This window comes from Lithobates pipiens, unplaced genomic scaffold (genome assembly GCF_037356315.1).
Source record: "Lithobates pipiens isolate NorthernLeopardFrog02 unplaced genomic scaffold, aLitPip1_a1.2 Scaffold_19, whole genome shotgun sequence".
NCBI classification, from domain to species: Eukaryota; Metazoa; Chordata; class Amphibia; order Anura; family Ranidae; genus Lithobates; species Lithobates pipiens.
In genome coordinates, this window is record NW_027507764.1 from 155,402,444 (window position 1) to 155,424,246 (window position 21,803).

At 41.2% G+C, this 21,803-nt stretch overlaps 1 protein-coding gene across 1 annotated transcript in view; it reads left to right on the forward strand.

The window, feature by feature from the left end:
• The window catches only part of UBE2E2 (ubiquitin conjugating enzyme E2 E2), a 327,402-nt gene extending 305,898 nt beyond the window's left edge, over positions 1-21,504 (forward strand). Inside the window, exon 6 of the mRNA XM_077491414.1 lies at positions 20,697-21,504. Within this exon, the coding sequence (XP_077347540.1) occupies positions 20,697-20,794 (98 nt within the window). The 3' untranslated portion in view covers positions 20,795-21,504. The remainder of the gene's footprint in view (positions 1-20,696) is intronic.
• The last annotated feature ends 299 nt before the right edge of the window (positions 21,505-21,803 follow it).

Genomic DNA, 21,803 nt, shown 5'->3' on the forward strand with positions numbered 1-21,803 from the left:
TGTGGCTGTTGTCAGGGGAAGGAGGGTGCTGGTTGTGGGGATGAAAGGTAAAAAGTTGTGCAGCCCAGGAGCTAAGTCCTACTTTACCTGGCCAGTCAGCTTATCCACTACGTGTTCAGGGGTCATGTGCATCTCTCGACTCACCCAGCAGAGACTTGACAGGCAGAAGAGCCAATAAGATGGTAGATACTCGCACAGTGACTGGACATCAGCTCCAATCTCTGCTAGGGGGTGATAGACAATGTGTAAGATGGCTATCCCAGGACCAATGTGCGCCCAGTTATTGCCAGATTAGCAGTCAAATAAAGAAAAAGCTATTTTATTAATCCACTCTGGCAGACAGCGCTCCTACTTGCTTTGGTGGTGTACTGTCTCTTGTCTTCCTCACATCCAGTGGAGACCTATGGACTCTGCATTGGTCTTCATGACGGCAGAACCTAAAGCCGCGTACACACGGGCGGACTGTCTGGCCAACTTAGTCCGTCGAAACACATTTCAGCGGACAGTCCGCTCGTGTGTGGGCTTCAGCGGACTTTTTCAGCATGCAGTCTGGCGGACTAAGTATTTCGGAATTTCCGTAATATTGTCCGTCGTACTTTGGCTTCAGCGGACAATCCGCTCGTGAGTAGGCTAGTTCGACGGACTAAGTATGGCGCATGCTCAGAAAGGATTTACACGGCGAAAGGTTGCATTGCTGTGTATTGGACTTCCTATTTCTAGTCCCGTCGTACGTGCTGTACACGTCATCGTGCAAACTTTCGACGGACTGTTTTGCATCCGTGTGTGGTCAAGTCCGTTCATTCGAAAGTAGGACGGACTGTCCGTCGGATTGTCTGACGGACTAAGTTGGCCATACAGTCCGCCCGTGTGTACGCGGCTTTAGACTGCCGGGTATGGAGAGGAAGACACTGAGGGGACCAGTCTAGCAGCACAGAGGAGCCTGCAGGTACAGAGGATCTATTAAGTAAATCTACATTCCTATGCTCCCTAGAACTAAACAAGCATAGCCCCAAGAGAGATTATTCAAGTTTCCTGAAGTTCAGCTTTAAAAATCATAGGATGTCTGCGTGACACTCTACTGGGGTCGTCCACAGGCAGTTCCTGGCAGGCCCCATGTGGCGTGGTATAGAAGTACAGGTACTGTGTGTATCGGTGGCCCTCCATACATTTAAAGTGGTTGTATACCCACATTTTTAACTTTTACCTACAGGAAAGCCTATAATAAGGCTTACCTGTAGGTAAAAAAAAATATCTCCTAAACCTGTACGGTTTAGGAGATATTCCCCTCGGTATGCGCCGCTGACTGCAGCGGCGCATGCGCACAAGGGGTTTCTCGCCGTCAAAATCCGGCAGCAGCCGAGCGGCCGGACTGAAATCTCCCGCGCGCATGCGCGGGAGTGACGATATCGCGGCTCCGGCCACTCACAGCGCCGGAGCCGCGATACCCGGAAGAAACGCAGAGGGAGCATGTCAGCTCCCTCGGCGTGGATCGGGCCAGATGTCGGGGCCTCGTTCTAAGGTAAGTATTTCATAATGAGCTAGTATGCGGTGCATACTAGCTCATTATGCCTTTTGCTTTGCAGGTTTAAAAAAAATAAATAAAAATGTGCGAGTTTACTACCGCTTTAATTTAAACACGTTATACAAAACAAATGCATACAGTAAATTCTTTTATTTGACGTAGCTCATCCAAAAGTGAGAACAAGTCACATAAGACTTTCAATTACCTGGCTTTTTTCTAAATTCCTTTTCTCTAATCTCCACCTTTAATTCCTTCTTCATTTAGAAATCATGTTTTTATGTTTCAGCAGAACTTTGGAAATTGTGTTCTAATCACTATATATGAGGCTGTGTGTCAGAACAAATCCTAATGTGGTAATTATCAGATAATATCCCATCCAGTTTAATGCAATTATGGAAATATATTTTATAATTAGCGTAAGAGGCTTTCACCATGCAATCTCAGACACTTTACTGAAACCTAGCAAACATGGAACAGGCAAATTCAGGGCTTAAATAGTTTTTAAGTATTTGCCATAAGCAAATTGTGCCTAAGGGTAAAGTACTCATTAATGAGTTAGCTTGATTAAATATTAATTTAATTTATATATTCAAATCTTTCTGCAACGTAGGTTAAGCCATTCTCTGATGTGTCCTAATGGTCAGTAGTTTTAGTTGCAGCAAAATTGAAAAATAAACGCTCAAAAGAGTATAGGTACAAAAAGGAAATATCATTAAAATTAACATAATACTTTCTAGTTGCTTATACCTCCTATGTTGGGGATCAACATGGGGAGATCAGCAATAGTTTGCTTCGCAGCTTCTGAACATTGTCATGGTTGTTGTTGGCACAATTGTTTAACAATTATGTTAATCTTTGACACAAGATAATCATATTTTTCCATCGCCCTAATGTAATTGGCACTGACAGTTTTGACGCAATATATAGCAAACTTTTATCATACTTGAAAAAGTAAGTTGCTTTGGCTTGCCATAGGCAACAGATTATCATTTGACAACTGTCTGGGAGACATATGCTCATTGTCTAGTACCTAACACCACAATCTCTCAAACGACTCACCAGACCCAATTCTGTACATGCAATTGACATCTTTCTTCAGAAGAGGGAAAGATTGGCAAGCTTGCAATAGTTGTCAACCTTTGTTAATCCTTTCTTATCACTTGTTGGTAAAATGTTGCTTCTTTGTGACCAAGCCAGCTCTGACTAAAGTGATGGTGTTCTGCATGTTGTTTGTATATGGAGCGCCCTCTGAAATGTCCTTTGCTGTACAACTGGTTTTTGCAATTTTTTCCATAATTACAGCCTTCACTCTGATAGCCGAATCGGTTTCCTTTTTCAGTTTTAGATGAAGTAGGGAAGAATTAGAAACTCCTTTACGTTTTAATTGCTGTCCATGTCCCCTATAAGTAGATTTACTCTCTTTATTTGTCTTGGTGACCATTGTCCCTGAGACAGAAAATTATGGCAAATCCAAAAATTGGAGGGGCGGATTGCTGGCAGGGAGCAGAGGAGGAGGAGGAGGAGAAGGGAAAAGAGAGAAGGAGGACACCACCTCCCTGGGCGTCACAGACCGGGGGGGCTGCAAGATCCCCTCTGCCCACTATAGTTAATAGAACTCCCTGCTCCTTTATATATATTATATATATATATATATATATATATAACAATCATGTTATACTTACCTGCTCTGTTTCAGTGGATTTTCACAGAGCAGCCCCAATCCTCCTCTTCAGTGCTCCTTCCCCCTCCCTCCTGTTGAGTGCCCTCACAGCAAGCAGCTTGCTATGGGGGCACCCGAGCCCAGTCACAGCTCCGTGTGTCCATTCAGAAGTGGAGCTGCGACCCTCTGCTGATTGTCTGACAGACTTTGACAGCAGCTGGAGCCAATGGCACTGCTGTTGTGTCTCAGCCAATCAGGAGGGAGAGTCTTGGGCAGCCGGGACACTCGTGGACATTGCTGGACAGAGATGGGGCTCAGGTAAGTATTAGGGGGGCCGAGGGGAGCTGCTGCACAGAGGACTTTTATCTAGATAAGAAACCTTCTGGCTTTACAACTCCTTTAAGCTAGCAATCAGCCAGCAATTGAAAAAAAAAATGAACAGATTCCCCCATCCACACAAGCAATGTGAATAGAGAAATCCTCCTCACTTTATTCTGGCAGCGGGGACTCATCTGCTATTAGAATACACTGATTAACAAGCCCATTTATGAGAAGTTGATCATTACATCAACCTCTCACAAACAGAAACAGTCATAGATGGATGGAAATTCGGCCAGTCCCTGCTAAACCGGCCGAATTACAATCCAATTATGACCAGCTTTAGATCTCATTCACACTCCATATAGCCTTGGGCCGCTCAGTACACACTTTACATGGGTCACTTTATATGTAAGTGATTAAAATGTGTATGGCCCTGACGGCACCATCTGGCTCGACAAACTTTGATTGCAGCTTAATGATACTGGGCAGGTTGTTCTAATGACTACCATATATACTGATCTTTCTAAAGTGTATAGTGAGCCGAATAAGGGCAAGGCATTGCGGCTAGACAGCCCAAAGCTATATGGACTGTCTGTGATTCCCCGTCTTGTCCTGTGGCCTCTTCTGATTGGCACTCACTTACCACCTGGAGAGCGGTCCAGCTGTAGACAGAATGTAGTCTATTCAACACACTATGATGAAGGATCTTCTGCAGTAGCCCTTTATATTCTTTATACAGAAGGCTGTCTGCAGTAGCCCTTTGTTGAAGGAGGTCATATGTATGTAACGAAATGCCTTGCCTCATATATGATTATCCACAGCTCATAGAAGCTGTTATTAATTACTGTTGATATAAACTAAGTCATAATTTAGGTTTACTGGCCCCTTTAATCATGAAAGGGTGATATAAAATAAAGATTTCTAGTATAAATATAGGGCTTTTGGGTTTACATGCTCATTTAAAACTTATCACTGTTTTGGGTGCCATTTATGCAGCGGCCTGGACAGATTAATCCTGCATTATTTTTAGAGCTGATAATAAAGACTTGTGATAGTCAGCATAATAATGTAAAACAGCAGATGAAGCACCAGACACCCTTCTCCTCCCCCTGCTTTCCTCCTTCTGCAATAAAATTGCAAACTAGCGGAAACCATTAAAACATTTTACGTACCCAGGCAGTTGTTTCAGTAATGGCTGTTCTAAAATTGTAGCAGTGCGTCGCATAATTCTGTATATGCCTGTTTGTAATTCCCATTATTAGCATCAGTTACAACTGACAGTATACGAGCAGAGCTGTTCTATATGGAGCCCTCGTGGGCATTGTATCTATCTACTGTGGACATCCCTATAGCATATGTGTTCTCCAGACGACTACTTCTATTTGGCATTCTTGACAGATTGAATGCTCATAAAGGCACCACGTTTTATAAATCATAGAACACTGTGCCAGGCTGGGGAAAGAAAAGTATGAATTACATTTTATGTGGAGCTTCAGCCACAACATAATTTTTAGAGAAGGGTTAGAACCTCTGTCAGGTTGTTGTTGCTATAATTGGAGTATACAACATGCTTCTTATACTTCTTATGCTAATGCAACAAAGAAATGAAGGGTCTTTCACAAAAGACCCCAAATTTTAATGAATCTACATCCATAGATTCAACATTGTTCTGAATTAAATCAACCTTCTATTAAACTCTACTCATTTGAAATACATAAAAGGTAGGCACTAACGCAAACATACAACTTGAGCATATTAATGCATAATAATTGGCCACACAAAAAAGTTAATTATATTAATACTACAACAAAAGTCCTTAAAAAAAAAAAAAAAACAAGCACCAAAGAGAAAAGTGTATGATGACAGGTACTCTTAATTAGCCGTGTTCCACCTTCACTCGTGTGGGAGAAATACAGGCTCACCAGATAATTAAATAATGGGAGACTTAATATACTCAGATCTTTGGAAGGTATATCCTTAAGCTCACAGGGCAATAGGACTCAGTAAAAACAAAGAGAATTCACAGCGCAATATGCTTTGGTGTAAACCAGGTGCCAATAGTGGTAAAGTGCTCACTTACATTACAAGGTGCTAATGTGCTAGCACCAACATGCACAGCAATCTCACAGGGACAGAAACAGGTCTCCAGGTCTCAGCGTGTGTTTCACAACAGCAAAACCCTGAACCAGCCATATCGGAAATTACATCAGTATGAGCGAGCCCACGCGCAGCCTCATTTCGTGATCAACACATCATCAGGAAGCTTGCTCGTCGCTATTTTCTTGTAGCCTTATATACCCTGCCAGATCAGGCAATTTAATTGGTGGGCAATCATTATTCATCTTTAAGTGAAAGGTCCCTGAAAAATTATTTATTTACTTACTTAAAAATACCTAGCCGCTGTACATCTTGGTTGCTCAAATAGATACACAAACAGTGAAACAAGTATGAATATACAATACCTGTATAAATTAATCCAAATAATCTCGATTATATCATGTATTTCGAGATTATTGGGATTCATGTATACTTTTAGGCTAGGTTCACATTGCTGCGATGCGGGAACGCCGCGAATCCGCGGCGTTTTCCCGCATCGCATACCTCCCGCCGGCAGTTCACACTGCCCTATGCGGACGGCTGGGGGTGTCAATGTTATGTTAATGACACCCCCAGATCCGTCGGCATATCGCAGTGCGATCTGCCGACTCGCACAGGAATCGGATCGCATGGTGTGAACCCCCATGCGATCTGATTCCGTTGCGGACCCAAAAAAGGGTCCCGTGCGAGTTTGCTGCGGGACCGCTGCGAGTTCAGCCATACTATCTGTATGGCTGAACTCGCAGCGCTACGGAGATCGGATGTGATTTGCTGTGCGAATCACATCCGGTTCTCCCCCCGCAGCGGTGTGAACCCAGCCTTTATGTGAAAAAGTTTTAACAGCGCTACAGGTGTATATAATTAATCAAAATGTACCACAGCTTTCTCAATATTGAGGTGGGTCAGTAGTAGTAAAATAAAAGCAAGATTAGCGCAGGTCCACAGTACTATACAGCATAAAATATAATCCTAAATATTCAAAATATGATTATATATCTTCTGTGCAAGTATGCAAAACGAACTGACACATATGTGTGCAAATCAGCAATATATATAGAAACCTATTGGTGAATGATTTTATGAATGATATTCGTTTGTGTAAATATTGTGAAGTTTGGGGATACTAGCTCCACAGTATTAAGTGCATAAACCGTTGTCAGGTGAAACCAAAATATATTTATTTATAATTAAATCAAAAATAAAGCTTTTCTTCAGCATGTAAAAAACTGTAAATTAAAGTCCGCTTATCTTCAGCACAAAATAATACAAAAAGAAAAGCACCTACAGTTCTGTAGATAGGTCTTCACCAAAAAGAGTCCTTGCAGAGATCTTTTTGCAGCCTCCAAAACAGCAAACAGAAAATAGAAAATACAACAGCACAGCCAGACAGCTCCTCAGACAGGTGTTCATCTCCTTCTCCCCCTCACCACACCTCTCTGTCTACTTCCTGTCTTTATAGGCTGTCTGTCTTCCTGGAGGCCGTTAATCCCTGTGGTCAGGGAGGGAGGCTCTTTCCCACCCAAATGTCACTTTAGAGCCTCCCAAATTCCGGGTCCCAACCGCCTCTCTTAAAATATAGAGAGGACCGCGAATCAGTCATCTCCCGAAAACTACACCCGGAATCTGTCACCCATTTTTGGGTGACCCCCTGAGGCCTACCATGATTCCCTTAAAGGGACCACATCCCGAATATAGGCGCCACATAGCACCCGTCCAGGACCCAACCTTGGCGTCCTGTACAATATGTAAATAAAGTGCAAAGTGTGTATGTGCATAAACAAGATGTGGAAAAAATCATAAATGGCAAATATCAAATTAATGAATTAAACTTAAAAGTGCAACAAAAGGTGAATCAATATTGTAACATTCCAACAATTGAAAAACAATTCCATGAAGGCATTATTACGCGTTGAGTGGTCAGAGTCCGTGTTGAGAGTGTGTTATCCTTAGTGCCAGACAGGCACTCTGAACATGTAAGTGGTATTGCAGTTGTTTTTACCAATACCTGTTGTAACTGTTTTATGCTATGAGAAGTATCTCCTTCCTTCTCCTCACTCATTATGTACTCCATGGTGAGATGCGTCTTTGATTGAGAAACACAGCGGAGCAGTGATTGGAGCTTATTGGAAGGTTCACAATCTCAAACAGCAAATTTATATTGGTGAGATTGGTGAAGGACTCACATTTTTGTTTTTTGTTCTTGAACACTGGGTGTTTAATTGGCATGGAGAGCCATCATATCAAAAGAACACTGCACAATTATTATTTTTTTCAATTGTTGGAACATTACATATTGATTCACCTTTTGTTGCACTTTTAGGTTTAATTCATTAATTTAATATTTGCTATTTATGATTTTTTCCACATCTCAATTATGCACATTTGCACATACACACTTTGCACTTTATTTGCATATTTACACAAACGAATATCACTCATATAATCATTCATCAATAAGAACTTTTTAAGATCTATTGCTGATTTGCACACATATGTGTCAGTTTGTTTTGTATATTTGCACAGAAGGTATATGATCATATTTAGAATTATATTGGATTATATTTTATGCTGTATAGTACCGTGGACCTGCGCTATACTTACTTATATTTTACTTCTACTAATTTATACTGTTACTGTATATTCAAACTTGTTTCACCGTTTGTGTATCTATTTGAGCAACCAAGATGTACAGTTGTTAGGTATTTTCAAGTAAATAGATTATTTTTCGGGGATCTTTCACTTAAAGTGGTTGTAAACTCTCCCCCACAACTTTGTCCCATGTAATTCAGCATAAAAAACCCTAATGAACACTGCTTGTCTCCTTACTTGCTTAGTATTGTTGTAATCCTTTTTGTTCTTTAGAATGACATCACTGAGCATGCCCAGATCTCCCCTGATTTACAGCACACTCTGTGTACTTTGTCTATCTATTATCAGGACTTCCTACAGCACACAACACTGAAATCCCAGGAGACTGCAGAATCATTCAGAGCTTCCTCCTACACACCATGTGACCATGTGACATCACATGGAGTGGAAACCAGGGCATCGGACAGCATTACTGCAGTCTTATCAGCTGAAGCTGATAAGACTGACAAAGGCAAACACTAGATAATCGGCACAAGTAAATACTATGAAATAAAACAAGTCAGCTATGAACAAGGAAGCAGAGTTGCCATAGAAACATTGGATTGAGAAGGAGGCTTGGTTAACAGTACAGGAAGTGCTCAATGTAAGGCCAGAAATACACTCCACTGTGGACTTGGAAAACAATACTTAAGATGGCGCTGCCTAACACCTGGAAACAAGTTTTTTTAAAGTTTCTTTAACCACTTGCAGACCGGACCATTTTGCTGGTCAAAGACCAGACCACTTTTTGCGATTCGGCACTGCGTCGCTTTAACTGACAATTGGGCGGTCGTGCGACGTGGCTCCCAAACAAAATTGACATCCTTTTTTTCCCACAAATAGAGCTTTCTTTTGGTGGTATTTGATCACCCCTGCGGTTTTTATTTTTTTGCGCTATAAACAAAAATAGAGCGACAATTTTGAAAAAAACGCATTATTTTTTACTTTTTGTTATAATAAATATCCCCCAAAAATATATAAAAAAAACATTTTTTTCCCTCAGTTTAGGCCGATACGTATTCTACATATTTTTGGTAAAAAAAATCGCAATAAGCGATTATTGATTGGTTTGCGCAAAAGTTATAGCGTTTACAAAATAGGGATAGTTTTATAGCATTTTTATTTTTTTTTTCAAATATAGACTTTATTTATTTAAACAATGCCCAACCTGGGCGCACATATAACATAGACATACAGTTGGGGTACTTTATAGCATTTTTATTAATAATTTTTTATTATTATTTTTTTACTAGTAATGGCAGCGATCAGCGATTTTTATTGTGACTGCGACATTGTGGGGGACCCATCGGACATTTTTGACACATTTTTTGTGATCATTGTCATTTATACAGTAATCACTGCTATATAAATTCAGTGATTCCTGTGTAAATGACACTGGCAGTGAAGGGGTTAACCAGTGGGTGGCAGTGTAGGGGTTAAGTGTTCCTAGGGGTGTGTTACTAACTGTGGGGGGGTTGGGCTTTCATTTAGTGAACACTGATCTCTGCTCCAATCACATGGAGCAAAGATCAGCGTCACTAGTTGCTAGGCAGAATGGAGAAATGCTGTTTACTCTGCATTTCCTCCATTCGGCCGCTCCGTGAGACGATCGCGGGGATGCCCGCGGCGATCGAGTCCGCGGGTCCCGCGACCGGACTCACGGGGGTCCCGACCAGCGCGGGAGCGCGCCGCCGGCGGCGCGCTCCCGATGGCAGGGCGGCATTGAATATTGGACGTACCTGTACGCCAATATGCCTGCCCGTGCCATTCTGTCGACGTACATCGTCGTGCGCTGGTCGGGAAGTGGTTAAACAGTAAGTAATATGTGATTTGGGCTGGATTACAGTGGCTATAGTTTGATAATTACTTATTATAATGGACTAAATCAAAAGAAGCATCAGAGTAGGAGAGTTTACTTCCTCTTTAAAGACGAATGATGATTGCCTGACCTAATCTGGCAGGGTATATAAGGCTACAAGAAAATGGCGACGAGCAAGCTTCCTAAAGACGTGTTGATCACAAAATGCATTGAGACGGCGCGCTCGCTTATGCTGACGTAATTTTTGATATGGCTGGTTGCGTGTTTTGCTGTGGTGGAATGCACCCTGTGACATGGAGAGATGCTGTTTCTGTCCCTGAGAGATCGCTGTACATGTTGGTGTGAGCACTTTACCACTATTGGCACCTGGTTTTACAAACAAAGCATATTGCGCTGTGGGAATTATCTTCGTTTTTACCAAGTCCTATTGCCCTGTGAGCTTAAGGGTATACCTTCCAAAGGATCTGAGCATATGAAGTCTCCCATTGTTTAGCCATCTGTCTTATTTCCCTGTAAGCTTAAAGTGGGGTACCCCCTAAAAAAAAAAAATTAAAAGCTACAAATACTGCAGCTGCTGGCTTTTAATAATCGGACACTTACCTGCCCCAGGGTCCAGCGATGCGGGGGAACGAAGCCCCCCCCCCTCGCTCCCCGCTCCGCTCGTGGCGCCGTAATGCATACTGTGGGCACCTGGCTGTGGCTTCACAGCCGGGCACCCACTGCGCATGCGCGAGCGGTGCAGGGCGCCGTGATACGCCGTACAGTCACCTGGGACACATGACAGGTCCCAGGTGAATGTGCGGCGCGAGGGGAAGTGATGTCACCAGCCCGGGCAATGAAGAAGGCAGATTACGAGGGACCCCCTAGCAACCGGTATTTAGGGGTGAGTAAAACATTTTTTTTTTGCCAATTATTTTTTTTATTTTTTTTACTAATTTTAAGCAGCTTTTAATTTTTTGGTGGCAACACCACTTTAAGGATGTACCTTCCAAAGATCTGAGCATATGAAGTCTCCCATTGTTTAGTCATCTGGTGAGTCTGTATTTCTCCCACATGAGTGAAGGTGGAGCACAGCTAATTAAGAGTCCCTGTCATCACACAGACTTTTCTCTTTGGTGCTTGATTTCTCCTTTTTTTGAGGGCATTTGTTGTATTATTAATATAATGATTTTTTTTGTGTGGTCAATTATTATGCATTAATATGTTTAAGTTATATGTTTTATTTGAGTTACCGCCTACCTTTTATATATTTCAAATGATTTGTTAGGTGATCTATTCACTTGTGGAAGGGGCAGCTCTACTCACCATTCACTTCACATTGTGATTGTATGGTGACATATCTTGTTTAACCACTTCAATGCAGGGCACTTAAACACCTTCCTGCCCAGACCAATTTTGAGCTTTCAGCGCTGTCGCACTTTGAATGACAATTGCGCGGTCATGCTACACTGTACCCAAATTAAATTTTTATCATTTTTTTCCCACAAATAGAGCTTTCTTTTGGTGGTATTTGATCACCTCTACGGTTTTTATTTTTTGCGCTACAAATAAAAAAATACCGAAAAGTTTGAAAAAAAAAATGTTTTTTTTTGTTTCAGTTTCAAAACGTTGTAAATAAGTACGTTTTCTCCTTCACTGATGGGCACTGATGGGGCTACACTGATGGGCACTGATAAGGCGGCACTGATGGGCACCAATGAAGTGGCACTGATGAGGTGGCATTGATGGACACTGATAGGCGGCACGGATGGGCGGCACGGATGGGCGACACGGATGGGCGACACGGATGGGCGACACGGATGGACACTGATAGGTGGCACAAATTGGCACTGATAGCTGGCACGGATTGGCATGGATAGGCGGCACAGATGGGCATGGATAGGCGGCACAGATGGGCATGGATAGGCGGCACAGATGGGCATGGGTGGGCACTCATAGGCGGCACAGGTGGGCACTCATAGGCGGCACAGGTGGGCACTCATAACAGGTGGGCACTCATAGGCGGCACGGGTGGGCACTCATAGGCGGCATTGGTTTTATACTGTACTAATGGATGCCAATCAGTGCCAAACAATAATGCATGCCAATCAGTGATGCCCATTGTGGGCACTGATTGGCATCCATTATGGGCACTGATTGGCATCCATTGTGCTGACCATGGGCATCCCTGGTGGTCTAGGGAGGATTACCTTTTCCCTGGTGGTGTCCCTGGTGGTCCAGTGTGGGCATCCTCGGGGGGGCTGTGCTGATAATCGATCAGCACAGACCCCCCCCCTGTCAGAGGAGCAGCCGATCGACTCTCCTCTACTCGCGTCTGACAGACGCGAGTGAGGAAAAGCCGATCACCGGCTCTTCCCATTTACACTGTGATCAGCCGTGATTGGACACGGCTGATCACGTGGTAAAGAGTCTCCGTCGGAGACTCTTTACCGAGATCGTAGTTGCCGGGTGTCAGACTGACACCCCGCAACAACGATCGCCGCGATGCGCGCCCCCGGGGGCGCGCAGCGGCTCATAATCCTGAGGACGTCATATGACGTCCGGTCAGGATTATCAAACCACTTTGCCGCCGTCTATTTGTAATAGGGCGGGCGGCAAGTGGTTAAGATTCCACTATTAAACTCTACTGTTGTACATTTTTTCCCTATAACTGTTTATGTTGCTGAATATCTGTTTGAGGTGTTTGTTGCTGTCTTTGTCACCATTGGGTAGATTTCCCTCCACTTTCTTTTCAGTTGACACTTTGTCAGAGTGTATAAACCTTCCTGATCTGCTACTCCTCCCACCACCTCTATAGTTCATAAGGCAGGCTCTGAAATATGTGACGCAATGCCTACTCACATAGTGAATACACAAAATTCAAGATGTAAATGTCAAGATTGTTCAGATTAATAGGTGAAGGTTGTAAATGATTGAATTACAGTGTGGAAATGGATATATCGTTTTTTAATTTTACCTATAGATCCATGGTAATAAAATGAGTGATTTAGTATTTACTCACACCTTTGTGTAAAAATAATTTTGTGTGAATCCACCTAAATATATAAATAAATATCTATGCATGCTAAAGGCAGAAAGAATTATGAGTTTGCGCATGTGACTTTCATGTAATCCAGTCTAACACTGCTATTTTAAACACTTTACATTGCCTCCAGAGACGAACACAAAGCTTTTCATTTGTATTGGATACACTTAATATTCTCATGTTTTTTATTCAGCGCTAAATTTACCAAAGGATGAATGATTAGTTGCTGCACTCTCTCTAATTAGAGTTGTGCACACACCGCTAAATCACTAGTAGTTTGCACAAATTAATGAGTTGCATTTTCTATAAAACGCCAAGCAGGCCAAGTGACTTCTATTTCGGTCATGATTTATTAGGAAACCCTCCGCTGCAAATCACACTTCTGAGGAATTATAGTTTGCCATACAGATTAAATGATCAACTCTCGATCACAAAAATTCCTTTACATCAGCACACTCTGTAATTTAGTAATACTTATTTTTATTTAATTATGCAGCTACTATTTTCACATAATCTAAAGAATAATAACTCTTCTCTTTTGGGAGTCATGTTTATCTCTATCTGATTTCTCTTTTAACTTACTGGAGGATGAGAGCCAAAAGCAGCCCTGTTCTAGAATGTGTTAATGTTTAGCATAACAGCTTGTAGATTCTAGTGATAAATGAAGCAGGCGTGATCTTGTATGACCTCAGGCAAGCAGCAAAATACACAGCTGAAATCTATATATGAAAATCTGCCAAATGATTTGTAATTCAGCTCAGTCAGTCTTGTGATTCACACACCCCCTGCCACCAGCACTTGTTTTTTCAGCTTTGCTTCCTGCATTATCCTCCTGCTCATCATACGGCATAACCTGTCCATTGAGTAGACTGGCTACACAATAAGCTGCAGAACCTGAAATAATAAAATAGTGGTGTCATCTGCCTGGGTGTGCAGTGTGACGATGGGGTGTGGATCACAAGACAGTATTAGACCCCATACACACTATTAGATTTTCTGCAGATTATGTGTTTTAAGATTTACCAAAACCATGTAGTGCAAGGGCCTGCCTGATTGCATAAAAATTGAGACTCTTAGCCCTTGTACACACGGTCGGACATTCAGACGGAAAATGTCCAATCGGACCATGTTGTTGGATAATCCAACCGTGTGTGGGCTCCATCGGACTGTTTCCATCAGAATATCCGACCGACAAAGTTTTAGAGCTGGGCTATAAAATTTTCTCACACCATGATCCAATCGAACTTTGTCTGACCGTTTGTAGAGAATTCCGATCGAACAAAGTGCCACGCATGCTCAGATCAAATTCCTAGACCAAAGCTATTGGCTACTAGCCTGAACGTAGTCCGGTCGTAACTAAATAATGTCATCACGTTCCGAACGATTGGATTTTCCGACAACTTTGTCCAACCGTGTGTATGCAACACTAGTTTCAGACAACATCCGACGGATTTTGTTGTCGGAATGTCCGACCGTGTGTACAAGGGCTTAAGGTTGACCATCATATTATATGGTTTTGGTAAATCTGAAGACAAAAATTCTGCAGAAAATCTAATAGTGTGTATGGGTCCTTAGGCTGGCCATACATTATACAATTTTCTTGTACTATTTTCCTTTAGATTTACCAAAACACTATAGTATGAGGTCAAACTTAAACACTTTCCGTTTGTATGCAATCAGGCAGGCCCTTCTAACCTAAACACTTTCAATTTGTATGCAATCAGGCAGCCCCTTCTAGTTGAAGATAAATCTAAAGAAAATTGTATGGTGTATGGCCAGCTTTAGCCTCCATTCACACCTAGGCAATTTGAATCGTGGGTGGATTCTCCACGATTCTGCCCCGCAATTCCAGAATCGCGAAAAAACGAGGGACATGTTTTTGATGACATTATATCTCAGTGGCACTCTAAACGCAGTGGCATTTTGCCGTGAGAATACCGTGCTGCGGTCGTGGCAAAATTGCAACATGCGAAGCTTTTCGCTCGAAAGGGAGCAGGAGCTTCTTTTGGGCGAAAACGTCACGCTGTGCTTGCAGCACAATTTTTCGCACGACAATCGCATTGCATTTTGTGTGCCATTGAGAAATAATGGCATCGCAAAAGCGGCCTGCTTCGATTCTGTAATCACCGTGATTCAGATCGCCTAGGTGTCAATGGAGCCTTACAAATTCAGCTTGCCCTAGTCTGAGAAGGCTTTTAACAAGATTATGGAGAGTATCTGTTGGAATTTGTGGGAATTGCCCAAAGAGCATTTGGGAGGGCAGTTCTTGTTGTTGGATGAGAAGACCTGGCTAGCAATTGCCATTCCGAAGATGTTCATTACAAGAGAAGTCATGGCTCTGTGTAGGCCATTCAAGGTCCTCAACACCAAACCCAACAGATCATGTCTTTATTGACCTGACTTTGTGCACAAGGGCACAATCATGCTGAAACAAAAAAGTAATCTAAAACATCTTTGGTTTAATGTCTTTGAACTCATAAATTTTGAAGGGTGTCCACATACCTATGGCCATATAATAGATGTGATGATCAGATGTTCACAAACAGCCGTATAATATCCTTACTCATGCTGTCCATATGGTCCTCTTGTACATGCATACACTCTTTGGCCTCATGCACATGGGCATCTAGAGCAGCCTTCCTCAACCTTCTTACCTTCGAAAAAACCATTGAAAACATTTTACAATGTTGAAGAAACCCTGAAACATTCTTGTCTTGATCAGTAAATTGTAGCTATGCCATTAGATAAGTAAATATAACAAACATAAAATATAAAACAATTGCATAATACATATCAGAATGACAGTTACAAAACAGTGAAATTGTATTGGTGGTCAGTGGCAACATTCATTTTTCTTTGCAAAAGTTCAACTTTGCAAACCTTTTATTTTGCATTGGTGCTCAGTAGAAGAAAACTTTGCATTGGCGCTCTAGTTTGCTGGTAAAAGTTTGTATTGGTGGTAAGCAGTTACGGGAGTACAAGGGGCCATGGATCTTATCTGCTCCATTTTCAGCCTAACCATGTGGCAGCTACCCATCTTGACCCTGATGAGGTTCTCTCCAGGTGGCCATTGGCCACTTCTGACAGGGTGAGGAGGATGTGTTTTTCTAGATCCAGTCTTCATCCACATATTATACTTGCCAGCTGCCAATCTATAGCTCCACAGTGTCAGAGCTGATCAATAGCTCTCTAGCTTCCAAGGCAGCATGGACCAATTAACAGTAGCTGCAGGGGGAAAGGTGAAACTACTACTGTGCAGATATAAATCTGCTGTAACATTGGCAGAACCTCTGGGGACCTCCTGCGCAACCCCGGTTAAGAAACCCTGGTCTAGAGGCTGCAAAATCCTCAAGCATAAAACCCCAAACACTTTCCCATGCCTGCAGGTGTATGGCTGTACACAGCCGCACTGGTGTAAACGTCATTGGCTGGATCCACCTTTTGGAAGATGCTCTGTATGCGCACATGTGGGTAAATATTGATGTAGAAGTCATTGGCTTAACACCAGCGCATCTGCGTTAAGTCATTTATTATATGGGCACCCGAATGAAGTACCTGCAGGTATCCCGGTGCAGGAAATTACTGGGCATTTTATTCTAGATGTCTTTGCAACCTCTAGATGTTCATGTACATTTGACCTGTACATTAGGCTATAGTAGGTGGTCCTTTTGTGTCCCTCCCACAGCTCTGCTCTCTGCACAGACTATCTGCATCATGGGGATGGTGTAAGAGCTACTTTCATAAATTAATATCTGAGTTTACACAAAGTAGATTCATATCCTTTGTGATTACTGAGGATATATTTAAATGAAAGCTTTTTTTGCCATGAGTTAAAATGAAATACATTCATAGTCTACATGGGGGAATATTTTGTCTCCAGGTCAGTGTATCACAGCTTTTTATGTTCTCTGGTGTGTCTACATTCTGCGGCTTGCATAATGCATGTAAATAGCTGCTGTTTGGCAATAAAATAGATGTAAAATGATGATGGTATTGATCTGATGATCGATACCTCTGACCTAACAGTGATTAATCTGTTTGTCCTCAGGGGACACTCTGCATGGCAGTATTAAAGAAGCTAATATGTGGCTTGTGTCTATTCTATTGGACCAGATTATAAATTGAACACTATTGTTATGAATGATTTATATGCTCAAGTCAGCCAAGGCCCTCGTGCACCTTTTCCTTCTTCATTAGTGACCTTTAATAGGTTATTGTAGTTAATGAATATTAACAAAAAGCTGTAAGTATTTTATCATCATGTTATAACAAATATAATTTTAAATTCTCTTTTGCGTAAAAGGATTGATTCAAATTTGTTTGATCTTCCAGCTGTAAAAGTGTTGTAAAGCATGCGTTTTTTTTAAAGATTTTCTGAGTCAGTATTTGCACAGGGCTTGACACACTTCCCTGATGATTGGTCGTTACCCCTGAACATTGCAGTGGAGGGAGTAGAATACACATTTGTCCTACACCCAGTAGTATTCTACCAGATGCTAAAGGGGTATGACCGCATTAACACTAATAATACTAGATGAACCTTCTGCACACTGCTATACCCTTTCAAGCAAACTTTGCAATATAAAAAAAATAGGGATATTTTAGTTCACATATATTGCAATACATATTTAAGCCGGCCAACTACGTCAAAGCAATCCCTCTTTAGCCAGTCCTACTCTGCTTTGCCCCTGCAAATGCTACTGTGGACACAATGCCAACCTGGGGCAAACGAACACAAAATGGGGGAGAGCTACACAGTTTAGGTCAGACCACTAACCTGCAAAAGAAACAAGATATACCTGTGCTTAAATCCCAATAACTTGTACACAATATAATCTAGCAGGTGCTAAAGGGGTGTGACCACATGTTAACCCTAAAAATACTGGATGAACTCTCTACACCCTGCTATACTCTTTCAAGCAAACGTTGCAATACAAAAACAATATGGAGAGCTTCTGTGAACATGCATTTTCTCAAGTCTTGCCACAGATTCTCAATTAAATTTAGGTCTGGACATTGACTGGGTCATTCTAACACATGAATATGCTTTGATCTAAACCATACCATTGTAGTTCTAGCTGTATGTTCTGGATCGTTGTCCTGCTGGAAGGTGAACCTCCACCCCAGTCTCAATTCTTTTCAGATTGACAGGTTTGCTTCTAAGATTGCCCTGTAGTTGGCTTTATCCATCTTCCCATCAACTCTGACTGACACCATCCCCACAAGTTGCTGCCAACACCATGTTTCAAGGTGGGGATGGTGTGTTCAGGGTGACGTGCAGTGTTAGTTTTCCGCCACACATAGCGTTTTGCTTTTAGGCCAAAAAGTTCCAATTTGGTCTCATCTGACCAGAGCACCTTTTTCCACATGTTTGCTGTGTCCCCCACATGGCTTCTCACAAACTGCAAACGGGACTTCTTATGGCTTTCTTTCAACAATGGCTTTCTTCTTGCCACTTTTCTATAAAGGCCAGATTTGTGAAGTGCACGACTAATAGTTGTCCTGTGGACAGATTCTCCCACCTGAGCTGTAGATCTCTGCAGCTCCTCCAGTGTTACCATGGACCTCTTAACTGCTTCTCCAATTAATGCTCTTCTTGCCTGGCCTGTTAGTTTAGATGGATGGCCATGTCTTTGCAGTTGTGCCATACTTTTTCCATTTTCAGATGATGGATTGAACAGTGCTCTGTGAGATGTTCAAAGCTTGGTATATTTTTTTTAGTAACCTAACCCTGCTTTAAACTTCTCCTCCACTTTATCCCTGACCTGTCTGACCCAAATAAAATACATTTATATTTTTGATTGTAATATGACAAAATGTGGAAAATTTCTAGGGAAATTAATACTTTTTCAAGGCACTGTATATGAACTAAATATTCATTTTTTTTATTGCAACGTTTGCTTGAAAGGGTATAGCAGTGTGCAGAGAAGAGGGTTCATCCAGTATTTTTAGTGTTTATGTGCTCACAACCCTTTAGCACTTGGTAGAATATATACAGGTACAAGCTCTTGGGATCTGATCACAGGTATATCTTGTTGCTATTGTATTGCAGGTCAGTGGCCAGACCTAAACCATGTAGCCCATTTTTTGTCTGTTATATAGCATCACTTCTACTTTGGCTAGTTTACCCAAATTCTGCGTAAAGAAATAACTCATACTTTGGAACAAATGTTACCTTTCTGACTATTCATGTGAAGACATTCCTATCAGAGGAGATTGTTCACGCTGCCCAGAACCTGGGCTACGTGATACTTTGTTAGCCCTAACTAACTTAACCTACATAGAAATGTATTGTACTTTTGTCTTTTCAAGCCTTTATAAATAAAGGATTTAATAAATAAAGGATTTAAAAATGTTTAACACATAAGACAAGATTATTTACATCATATTACATCATATTTTACATTGTTTTTACATGTCTATCGTTAAAAAAAATTGGCTATACTTAAAAAAAATATATTTATTCCTTTAAAGTGATTGTAAAGTCTATTTTTTTTCCCTATAAAAATTACAAACATGTTATACTTACCTGCTTTGTGCAGTGGATTTGCACAGAGCAGAACCGATCCTTCTCTTCTCGGGTTCCTCTTCTGTGCTCCTGGCCCCTCCTTCCTGTTCAGTCCCCCCACAGCAAGCAGCTTGCAATGGGGGCACCTGAGCCGAGTCACAGCTCCCTGTGTCCTTTAAGACACGGAGCCCCGATCCCGCCCCACCCCCTCTCTCCCCTAATTGGCTAGTTGACTTTGACAGCAGCGGCAGCCAATGGCACCGCTGCCATGTCTCAGCCAGTCAGGAGGGAGAATCTCGGACAGCTGACACACTCATGGACAGAGAGGGACCTCGGGTAAGTTTTAGGGGGGCTGCTGCACACAGAAGGATTTTTAGCTTCATGCATAGATGCCTTTACAACCACTTTAAAGTAAACCAGTTCAGTGAGGTTTTTCTTCTTTAAGTCATACAACTGTAACCTATTGCTTTGTGTTTATATTTATGACTTAATATGTGCTTTTTTGGTCTCAACTACATGTGATTAGCAAAATGGAGAAAATTATTAATTACAGTATTGTTAACTATAATGACAATGATTCGTACAGTGTTGTAAAAAAAATAATTGCCTGTATTTGATTTAAGAGCAGATCAGTTCTATCAGTACATGATTGCAGTCTACAAGAGAAAACAAAATGTACTTTTTTAAAGTTACTGATTTCCCTGTTGAATAGGATAACAGATGTTTATTGTTAGGTTTTACATGCACTTTAAATGCCTTTATAGTTATTAATATTATACACGATTTATATGGCTCCAACAGTTTACGCAGCGCTTTACAATGTTATAGTTATAACAGTATCAGGTTTTACCTTTGTACGGTAGAAAAAATTATTGATCCCCTGCAGATTTTGTAAAATTGCCCACTTACAAAGAAATTAAGGTTCTATCATTTTTATCATAGGTGTATTTTAAACGATAGACAGAATATCAACCAGAAATACAGAAAAAAAACACATGATAGAAATATTATAAAATCTGCAGGGGATTAAATAATTATTTTCCCCATTGTATGCATATTCAACTAAATTTACCTTAATAAATGAAGTAACAACAATTTGTTTTGTTTCTGTTCTAGCTGACCCTCTAGTTGGAAGCATCGCCACCCAGTATATGACCAACAGAGCCGAGCATGACAGAATGGCCAGACAGTGGACCAAGAGATACGCTACATAGGATTTGTTGCAGTGGACCTGAGCAAGCACATTCACTAAGTGCATCAATAGCGCTTTTTTGGCTTTTTTTTTTTTTTTTCTTCTTTTACACCTTGTGACAAAATACTGTATGTCCCTTTTTATTAAGACTTTTGTTAACTTGAACTCCCCCAAGATATATTTGGGATTTTTAGTTTTTGTGCAAGAATTGTTGACTATGTGATAGTATAGAGGTTTGTTTGGAAGCCTTGTATCAATATTTGTGTTTTTTTTTTTTTTAGGGCAGCGGGGGATTATAATTTAATTTTTTGTTGCCTCCTACTGACTTTGGTTAGTGTTAGTTTTTTTATTTTTTTTTTTTTTCCTTTTTTTTTTTTTTTATATTTGATTTTTTTTGTACTTTAGTCTTTCAAGGTGGGTGCATGCTCCAGGGAACAAAGTTTTATATATGACATTTGAAAGTAAGAATCACTGTGTATAACTAGACTGTGTTCCCCCACTAAGGACTCTCTAAATGAACAAACTGGGTATTTAAGAATGCTTGTAAAATATTTGAGCAGAATATTGAGCAGCTGATGTACAATTGTGTTAAAAAGCACTCAATAAAAACACTGCAGACAACATATATGTCAGCACACTGAAGTTCTAAAGGGAAAGTGTTGTTAAGATGGTGTTTATTGTTCAGTAATGTCATCCGGTCCATTTGAAATAAATGTGCCCATTTTTAAGGTTCCTGGAATTATCTACAATATCTGATTGTGGAAGAATACCTGTGTCTTTTTTTATTATCATAAGCAGCATATAACTTCTAATTTATCATTGTGTCTGAAGAACAAGCCTAATTACGCATTCCATACTGCGCTAGGAAATGTAATTGATTCTGCACTCAATATTTTTTCTTCAGACGTTTTATTAAACAAGCAATACTTGGTTAGTGGATTTTGCTAGTCACATACTAAACTGGAACTGTGAACAACTGAAACACAGCATGCAATACAACTCGTCGGTTCAATAAAACGTAACTGTTCCTA